Here is a 10,105-nt window from a genome sequence, read left to right on the forward strand (position 1 = left end):
TCAAACAACTTCATTGTCTTCTATTTGTTTCATTAACCTGAGAAAAATTCAAGACTGAAGAGAATTACTGGGATATTTTCATCCCGCTACCCAACCATCTACCCTTTTGTGCTGATGAAGAACAGTAAGATTACTTCCAAACTGACTTCTTCCCTTTCCAAGCTGAGAATCATCTTTTCTTGAAAGATAGTCAATAGACGGTCTCATATCCACAACTGTCTGTGACAACCAGAGTCTCCATAATTTATAGGAGGAAAAAAAATGCTGTGTGGCTCTTGAACTCTGAAATGGGGCTGCGTATGAATTGAGACAAGTTCTTCATTAAAAAATACATACAGATTGGAAGTCTTATAATGAAAAAGAGCACATCAATATGAAATTAATAATTTCCATACTGACTACCTGTTTACAATATTTTGAGTTAAAATATGTTATACAATATGATTAATACTAACTTTCTCTGCTTGATTTTGCTCTATTAAAAATGTGGCTGCTATTCTGCTACCTTGCTCAACCAACTCTAGGAATACAGTAGGTCCCCTACATATGAACCTGCAGGTTTCCAACTCTCAAAGATGTGAACCTGCGTTTGCAATCATGTCCAATCACATTAGTTCACATACCTGGCCTACATTGTCTTGTGCACGCATCCTCTATAAGTGGTTGTGTTTTGCGTCCTTTTCTGGACAGTACTGTGTAGAGTTCTGTGGTGCAGTACCTTTATTTCAAGCCAGATCTACAACAGGATGACTTCACTGAACTCTCTGGTGTGCAATGAGGAGCTTACTAATGAAACCGATGAAGACCTGATGGAATCAGCAGCCCGGAGAAAGGACGACGAGAGACAAGGGGAAGAAGAACTAACTGAAGAACCGAAGAGATTCACGATGCAGGAAAGGGCAAGAGGATTTTCTTCATTCAAGGAGGCACTGTTCGTTTTTTGAAGCACAGGACCTCAACGTAAAATGGTACAGGGAGACTGTGGCAGCCATTCAGAATGCAATCCATTACTACCGTGTGATCTAGGAGGAGGAAAAAAAAAAAAAAGAGCTGCGAACCAGACATCACCGGATCGTTTTTTCAAGGGAGTAGATAAAATTGAATCCAGCAAGGAACCAGAATCTCTGTCATCAGCATCAGGAGTGGGTGAATTTGTGGCTTGCCCTCTGTCTCCCATTGCTGACGACCCTTCAGCTCTGCCATCCCCCACCACGTCTCCCTCCTCCAGTCAGTAACTCTTCTGTCCTATTCACTTGGTGCCAGCCCCTGTATGCCAGCTGCTGTACTGCACTACTGTACTTTTTGAGGTTCTCTAAGATTAAAAATGTTTTCTTTATTTTTAGTGTCTGGTTTTTCATGTATTATTTGTGTGAAAAGTATTACAGATCTATTACGGCACAGTACTATATAGACAATTGCATTGTTGACTTACAAAAAAAAAAAAGTCACCACCTAAAAGTTGACAGTTATGTTTTATTCGGTGGGAATTTTTAGGACTTCAAGCCTAGGAGGCAGCATCTCAAATGATCCTGAGATAACTGCTCTGAGGAGGCAAGGAGACAACCCAGGTCATATAGAGGTTTTGTAACAAAGGGCAGGTAATCAGAACATCAAATCTTATTGTTAATTAAGGAAAACCCGATGTTCCAAGTGAAGGAATTCAGCGCTTTTCTATGTATGGGAAGACACAAAATGACCACTTGACCTCATTACCACGTGATGTTTTAGTTATGCGGAACACTGAAACAGCCAAAGGGTCACCTAACAGGCTACACCTGGGAGCAGCTGTGATTTGATTAAAGTTATTACCACGTACATTTACACCATATAACACCAGTGTGTTGGGTTTGAATGTGTGTACTTTCTACCCTGGAATGAGATTTATAAAATTTCCTCTTGGTTTTGAAAGGAAAAAAAAAAAAAAAAGTCTTTGTTAAAGGTCCTCTGCAAAGTCCTTCTCAAGAATATTAAGTGGCTCACATGGGCATGTGCAGCAATTCTTCAAATGTCACAGTCACTGCCTGGCACCCCTCATACCTTCAAGCCTTAGACTTGCACTGTCCAGGATGGCAGCAACTAGCCACCGGTGGCTATTTAAATGGAAATTGATTCAAATTCAGCGAGCTTAAATATTCACTTATGTTTGGGTGAACTCTGAATAAGATGTGTACCTGAGTTAACAGAATCTTATGGGAATCGATTTCCTGGTTATTGACAGTATGCTGGGGCTTCCCAGGTGGCTCAGTGGTGAAAAAAAAAAAATCCACCTGCCAGCGCAGGAGACGAAGGTTCAATCTCTGGGTAGGGAAGATCCCCTGGAGAAGAAAATGGAAACCCACTCAGTATTCTTGCCTGGGACACCCTACGGACAGAGGAGCCTGGCGGGCTATTGTCCAGGGGGTCACAAAGAATCGGACAGGACTGAGGATGCAGGGAGGCACAGGGTGCCAGGAAGGCTATCTAAGATAGTATCCATGGTGGGGAGTTGGGTGAAGGGTACATGGGAAAGTTCTGTGCTATTTTTTTTTTTGCAACTTCTTGTGAGTCTTAAAGGACTGCAAACTAAAAAGTTACACCCCTCCAAAAAAAATCACGTCCACAGAGGGCACTAACCATGTTTCAAACGCTCAACGGAACCACAGGTGCCTGGTCGCTAAGATACTGGACAGCCTAGATGCAGAGTGTTTCTGCAGAGATGTTACTGGACGGCGCTGTCCAAAACCTGGCGTCCACTGGACCGGGTTCCCTCCCATTCCAGCTCTGGGGACACGGAGCCCTCCTTGGCCTCCTCGCGGCCCCACACCCCACCTTCACCCATTCGGATGCACGCTCTGATGCTGCAGCAGGTTGCTGGGATGTGCGAAGCCCTTGCCACAGAGACCACACTTGTAGGGCGTGTCTCCCGTGTGCAGCCTCTCGTGGACGGCGCGGTAGTTCAGGTCCTTGAAGTGCTTGGGGCAGAAGCGACAGGCGTGGGGGCGTACGGGGCTGTGCACTCGGCGATGCTGCAGGAGCAGCGAAGGCCTGGAGAAGGCTTTGCCGCAGGCGTCGCAGGGGTAGGGCCGCTCGCCCGTGTGCGTGCGCCGGTGGATGGCCAGGTAGGACGATTGCTTGAAAGCCTTGCCGCACGTGGTGCACCGGTAGGGCCGCTCCCCCGAATGCACGCGGCGGTGAGAGGCCAGCGCGTTGGACTGCTTGAAGGCCTTGGCGCACAGCGGGCACACGAAGGGCCGATCACCCGTGTGCACGCGCTCGTGCACCCGCAGGCTGTGACTGTGGGTGAAGCGCTTGCCGCACACCCCGCACGCGTGCGGCTTGTCCACGCAGTGCTGTCGCCGGTGGAGAAGCAGGGCCGGCCCGGCCGCGAAGGCCTTGCCGCAGTCCTGGCAGGGGAAGGGCCGCGAGGTGGCGTGCAGCGGCTCGTGGCGATGCAGCTCGTAGGGGGTCTTGAAGCGCTTCGGGCAGGACCGGCAGGGGTAGGGGCGCTCGCCCGTGTGGATGCGGCGGTGCTCCTGGGGACAGGGACAGCATAGAGGGTGAGGACATTCATCTCTGCACGACACACCTCTCCAGACAGATTCACCCCTAGTCCTCGTAGGTCTCCGGGAAAGAGACCAGGTGAAAGTATACATTTGTTGTGGTTCAGTCGCTGAGTCACACCCGACTCTTTTGCGACCCCATATACTGTAGCCCGCACGCTCCTCTGTCCATGGGATTTCCCAGGCAAGAATACTGGAGTGGGTTGCCATTCCCTTCTCCAGGGGCTCTTCCCAACCCAACTCGCGCCTCCTGTTTGGCAGGTGAATTCTTTACCCTTGAGCCATCAGGGAAGCCCATGAAGGTACACATACCAATTGTTTAAGCATTTTTTAAAATTACAAATCAAACTATCAAATAAAATAAGTTCTTCCTTCTCCCTTAACAAATAGACCTTTACCATGATCTAGAAGCCTAGGTTCAAATTCATAATTTTTGGAATCCTCAGAATTGCACGCTAGAACTTGGTGGCCCAGGTCAGCTGGCAGGGGCTTCCCAGGCCTCAGGGGATATTGCACCCACAGATGGACAGCCCTGCCCAGATGCCCAAGCCTCCCTGCCTCCCTTCCAGGCTAGAGGGTTATGCCTGCTAGAGGAGGCAAAGTGCACCCTGGGGATGGTAGATCTGGAGAGAGCCCTGGAAGCAGCCTTAGGGCTCCTTGGGCAAAGAATTCCAGGGTCCCTAGACGCAATGGACGTAAGTTTGAGCAAACTCCGGAAGATAGTGAAGGACGGGGAAGCATGGCGTGCTCAGTCCATGGGGTCGCAAAGAGTCAGACGCGACTGAGCAGCTGAACATCTGGTCCAACGCCCCGCCAAGCCCCTTTCCCACAGGCCCCGCCCACCTCAGATCCCCGGCTCCGCCCTACTCCTTTCCCGCAGGCCCCGCCTCTTTTGGCCCCGCCCCAGACCCCGCCCCACGGGCAGCACCTGTAGGTTGCTGGCTCGCTTGAAGCGCTTGCCGCAGGCTTCGCAGCCGTGCGGCCGCTCGTCGCTGTGCACCAGCCGGTGACTCTTGCAGTCCGAGTGGCGTTTGAAGGCGGCCGTGCACAGGCCACAGCGGAAGGGCCGTGCGGCCGTGTGCACCACCTCGTGGCTCAGCAGCTCCCACGCGCGCTTGAAGGCCTTCCCGCAGGCGGCGCAGCTGAACCGCCTGGGCCGCGCCAGTCCCTCCCGGCCCTCAGAGCCGGCGCGGAGCAAGTCTGGCCCCCGCTTCTCGGAGCGCTCCTCCTCCGAACTGTCGGGCATCAGGCGCGCGGTCGAGTACGCCCCGTGCTCGTCGATGAGCTGCACCAGGGTCCCCGCCTCCGTCTCGTCTCCTCCGGGCACCTGGGAGAGGTGGAGAGAGGGCACAGTACTCGGGTCATCCGCCTCCCCGCCGCCCCCCATTCCACCACTGCCCAGGCGTGACCGTAGCTTGGAACTGCAGCTGTCTCACTTTGCAGATAACGGGACCTCCCTCCTGGAGCGGCGGCGATGCGGATCAAATGGGTTAAGATTGAAATCCTGCCCGCTCACTCCACGCCTGCCCCTTCTGATGCCTTCATCTGAGGAAAAGGCAGCTTCTTTTCTTCCAAGTGCTCGGGGCAAAAAAACCTGACACCTCTTTCTCACACACCTTCATCTAATCCCTTATTAAGCCTGTTGGCGAAAACTTGAAAATACATCCAGAATCGGACCCACATCTCACCACCTCCACAGACAGCACCCTCTCATGAGCCCAATCATCTCTTGCCCGTGCGGCGTGCTCAGTCGTGTCCGACTCTTTGTGACCCTATGGGCCGTAGCCCGCCAGGCTTCTCTGTCCATGGGATCTCCTGGCAAGAATACTGGAGTGGGTTGCCGAGCCCTCCTCTTGCCCGGGTTACTGCAATTGTCTGCTCTCTGGGTTCCCTGCCTCAGACCCCGATCCTCAGGTCTGTTCCCCGCGCAGTCACCAGAGGGCGCCTGTTAACACCTACGTGAGCTCACGTCGGTTCTCCGCTCAGTGCCCTCCCCCGGCTGCCTTCTAACTCAGAGAAGAGCCCAAGTCCTCACCAAGACCCAGGAGGCCCTGCATGACCCGCCTGCGTTCCGCCTTTGACCTCATCTCTCGCCGTCTCCCCTAGGCTCACTAGGCTCTGGCCACACCCAAAGCCTCCTCAAGGGAGTGGGTGCCTGAAAGCCTCTTCCCCTCCCTCACCTTGATCGGGTCTTTGGTCAAATGTCACTTCTCCCCGAGACCTTTCCTTATCATCAAGCCAGGAGGTGATAGACTTGGGGATCAAACTCACAGCTGCCAGAATCTCTGTGCAGACTGAGACCCAGCTCCTGGGATGGTGGGGGGTGGGGTCTCACCTCTTCTTCTGGGTCCTCAGGCTCCTCAGGGTGTGTCCGCAGGTGAGATGGATCGAACCCCAGACAGTCTGGGGGTTCTCCGGGACCCACTTCCTCATCTCCCGGCTTCATGAGGTGGAGTCTGTCCCTGATCAGCTCTTGGGCTCTGGATGCTGAGTGAGGGTGAGGCAGGGCTGCTACAGGTCAACTCCTAGTGGTGAGGAGGCAAAGGGGGCTGAGGAAGAAAGAAGGGAGGTGACAGGGAGGGTTTTCTCCACGCTGCTGGTGTTGAAAGAGAGAACTCCTCCGAGTTCTCATCTGCCCTGGTGGGGGTGGGGGTGGGGCAAGAAAGGCCATCTCTCTCCAAGACCCTCCTGGGAACAATGGCAGACATTCCCATGGCCTCCGCCACCAACTATACACTGTACTCTCCCGCACCACAGCCCTGAAACCGGCTCATGAGTGTCCTCGCCCAGCCTCCTCCCGGGCCTCCCTGCCTCCAGCCTCTCCTCTCCAGTCCATCTCGCACACGGCCCCAGGCAGGTCTTTCCACACCCAGAGCTGATCTTGCCCCTCTCGGGCTCACAGCCCGCCCATGGCTCCGCAGTACCGCGGGACATCGTCAGGCCCCTCAGCCTGGCCGTCCAGGCCCCTCTGATATGTCCCCTGCATCCTCCCCAGCATCACTCTCGATATGTTTGCCCGCGGACCTGACATTCCAACAGGCAGACCCTCCTTCTGCAAGTAGGTCCTTAACTCTTCCGTCAATGGGGCGTTTGCACCTGTTGTTCACCCACATCTCAGAGCCTCTGTTCTCTGTCAGAATTCAACTCCTGCCTCAAAACACAATTCAAACCTGTTACCTGCGCATCCATTCACACTGACCCTTCCCATTCATACACGCAGAGGTCACTCCCAAACATTGCCCAAATTTCTCCAAACAATGGTCTCTCCCAACCATTCATCCCCCTCATTCGGAGACACAATGAACTCGCCCACCCCAACACCCACCTTCGCACCCAATGAACTCGCCCATCCAGAGGCCCCGCCTGCTTTTTTTGACAAATGTCTTCCAGGCCCCGCCCCTTGACACAGCCTCCTGAAGGCCTCCCCGCTCTTCCTTCGTATGGACCCCCTTGCCCCACCCCATTTTTTCTTGACCTCCGAGACGAAGGTCTTGCCTGCTGAATGGTCCCTACTTACTACCCCCACCCCTCTGCTGGAAATTTGGTATGTCCTGGAGTGGTGGAAGAGAATGGGAATCGGGAGAGACCATTACCCGAGCGGGGCGGGGTGCGAAGTATAAAGGGAGTCCCTTCAACTAGGGCTGAGCGGACCTCTGGCTCCCCCAGTGCCTTGCAGATTCGACCCCTATCTCCCCAAACTTCGTCGCCTCACCTCTCGGTTTAGGTATATTGCGGATTCACAGGAGTCTGGATGCACAATAGGAATGGAGGCAGCGGCCCATCCCCCACCCGAATGCGCATGCCTAGTGCATTTCTGGTACAGTGGCTGGTTTTTATCAGGAGGTTGACAAGGGGTTTTTCTCTCCCTCCATAACTTCAGTAATCTCCACTTAACGTCAAACAACTGCTTCAATCTCTCAAAAAGAAACGGAGAGGGCTGATATATAGTAATGGCCAATTATTGATGTGCTTAACGTGTGCTAAATATAAGCACAGTATTCTCAATTTTCAAAACAGCCTTGGTGCGTTACTATTATTCCCATTTTCCACATGAAGAAACTGAGGCTCAGATAGAAGGAGCCTCAACAAATGCGTGACACACGTATTGGTGGCCTGCTGTGTATGACTCCATTCAGGCATTCTTTGCTAAAATGAGAGCCCTTGAAAGTGCAGGGGTGGAGGTTGAGCGGGGAACTACCCTCCTCTCTGCTGTGTGTCCTTAGGAAAGTCACTGAACCTCTCTGACTTAATTTCCCCAGCTAGAAAACCATCACGATACCCACCACCTTGGGTGTTTGGGATGATCCTGTAGGGAAACCACCTGGCACAATGTGGTAGAGGGCTAATTAAATATCGGCATGGGGGCAGGCATAGGATTTTGATGAGGGAAGAAGGCCAACTATGAAGAGAGTTCTGTACTATCTACACAGATAAGAGTTACTGCTACCCTTTACTACAAAGAACACAGGCCCCCAGTCTCGAATGGCCTTCTTCAGCAGACTAGGTTTCAAACCATATTTTTGGAACCCTAGGGTTCTTCCCAGGTTTATGAGACCAAGCTTGGGGCTGGGGCAAGCGGGCAGGACCCTGTGTATACTATCTCTTGCTTTAACTTCAGTAATAATTTTGATGATGACAGGTAGTCTTCCAAACACATTGTATGTATTATTCCTTAGTTATTCTTCAAACTTATGAGATGGATACTACTATTATTTCCATTTTACAGATGAGGAGACTGAGGCACTGGGCATTTAATAATCCTGCAAATAGCAATGAGTTCCACGGAACAACCCAAGTCCTCCTCTACCACCCCCACATTTGTGTGTCTTTTTGTTTGTTTGCTTTGTTCATTCATTTTCTTTCAAAAGTTTTTTATTTTTACTTTTTAATTGGAGCACACATTCGTTTTCTAATGTAACACTTATGTCCCAATTCCTTCTTTATCACTTGAATTCCTGGTATCAGTTCCTCTTCTATGCCCCCCAACTCTACTATGACTCTAACACTCCTAATCTCCCCTGTAATACCACAGCTCTCAAATTCTGAATCGCCTCCATTCGTTTAATCAACAAAATTTATGGAGTGTCCCCTCTGTGCCAGGCACTCTTCTGGGCACTGGAATTTTTCATGGTAAACAGCACAAGGCCTCCCCCTAGTGGGGAAGATGAGCAATTAAAAGATAAATGATGAACAATATACTTTTTTAGATTCTGATAAAGTTTCTGAAAGAAATAATACAGGGAGATGGGATAGCTGCTGCTGGTGGGAAGAGGGTGGTGGCTACTTTAAATAGGGCTGTCCAGGGCATCCTCTCCTGGGAGGCCTGAAAGGCAAAGAGTTACATGAGCAATCCAGGTAGAGGGACTGGAAAGGGTAAACAATGAATTAAGCTAGTCTTGTTTTTGGAAAGGGATGGAGCCCGCTGTAGGTGAGGCAGGATGGCAAGTGATAAGAGATATGTCTGGACAGTTAGGAGTCAGGAAACTCCAGTTCCCTTTAACATCTCAATTCACCCTGTATATCAGCGCCGGCCAACAGAACTTTCTCTGATAATGGAAATGTTCTACAACATCAGTGTCCAATACAGTATTTGCAATGGAGTGAGTGTGACTGAAGAACTGAATTTTTAATTATATTTCACTGTTAAGTTAGCCACATGCGGCTACCTGCTACGGTATTGGATATCATAGCTGTACAGCGTGAGCCGCTCAGTCATGTCGAACTCTGTGATCCCACGGACTGTCGCCTGCCAGGTTCCCCTGTCCATGGAATTCTCCAGGCAAGAATACTGGAGTGGGTAGCCATTCTCTTCTCCAGGGCATCTTCCCGACCCAGGGATCCAACCCGGGTCTCCTCCACTGCAGGCAGATTCTTTATCGTTTGAGCCACCGTGAAACCCATACAACTTCTGATTACACCTCAACATCAAACTCTTCCTGTAACTCCCCAACTAACCCCAAACATTCCAATGTTCCCTACAAGCCTCCACTCGTCTCTATAAGAATCCTGTAACAACCGCACAAACAACCCTATTCGCGTTCCTGTTCTTTTTACATATGAATTCGCTAAAACACTCCCACTCCCCTAGTATCTCATAACGTCCCCAATTTCACACCCGATTCCCCCATCACACTCTCCGTTCCTCCGAGCATCTCAGCTCCTCGGGCTGTTATCCTATTTTCTCCCATGACAACCCTTAAATCCCTCCATCTCACCCCCATCCTCGTCTGTCTCAGGGTTACCATGGCAACTCCCGTCTTTGATCTCTCTCTCTCTCTCTAGCCGCAGTCCCCCGCAGCAATCCTCCGCGCACCTAGCCAGGCTCATCACCATGGAAACCGGAGCAGTCTCCTCCACCCACCTCACGATGGGATGTTCTGAGACCCAGACCCTTTAGACCCGAGAGAGCCAGAAGAAACTAGGGGGCCCCACAATCCTCAGCGAGCAAAGGGTCCCCCCTATTCTTCTGCTCCCATCCGACCCAGCGCCCTGCGCCCGGCACCGCTCTAGTAAAACTCCGGGCGGGAGATTCTACTGCGCAGACGCCTACGCTTAGCGGTCGGGGC

General features: G+C 51.6%; 1 protein-coding gene across 7 annotated transcripts; it reads right to left on the reverse strand.

The window, feature by feature from the left end:
- Positions 1 to 1,455: 1,455 nt before the first annotated feature.
- LOC145515063 (uncharacterized) lies at positions 1,456 to 10,105 on the reverse strand. Of its 7 annotated transcripts, none has more exons than XM_081514492.1 (5): positions 7,252 to 7,336; positions 6,564 to 6,686; positions 5,875 to 6,088; positions 4,468 to 4,866; positions 1,456 to 3,512 (listed from the first exon to the last, which is right to left on the reverse strand). In XM_081514492.1, exons 3-5 carry the CDS (start codon positions 5,983 to 5,985, stop codon positions 2,811 to 2,813), a joined length of 1,212 nt encoding a protein of 403 aa, XP_081370618.1. In that variant the 5' UTR covers positions 5,986 to 6,088; positions 6,564 to 6,686; positions 7,252 to 7,336; the 3' UTR covers positions 1,456 to 2,810. The 7 variants fall into 7 exon arrangements, with proteins under 7 accessions (XP_081370618.1, XP_081370620.1, XP_081370615.1 ...); XM_081514494.1 differs by having other exon boundaries at positions 5,875 to 6,064; positions 6,564 to 6,690; XM_081514489.1 differs by having other exon boundaries at positions 6,564 to 6,690.

Source organism: Giraffa tippelskirchi, chromosome 7 (assembly GCF_054371585.1).
Source record: "Giraffa tippelskirchi isolate mGirTip1 chromosome 7, T2T-mGirTip1v1.2.pri, whole genome shotgun sequence".
Classification (NCBI taxonomy): Eukaryota; Metazoa; Chordata; class Mammalia; order Artiodactyla; family Giraffidae; genus Giraffa; species Giraffa tippelskirchi.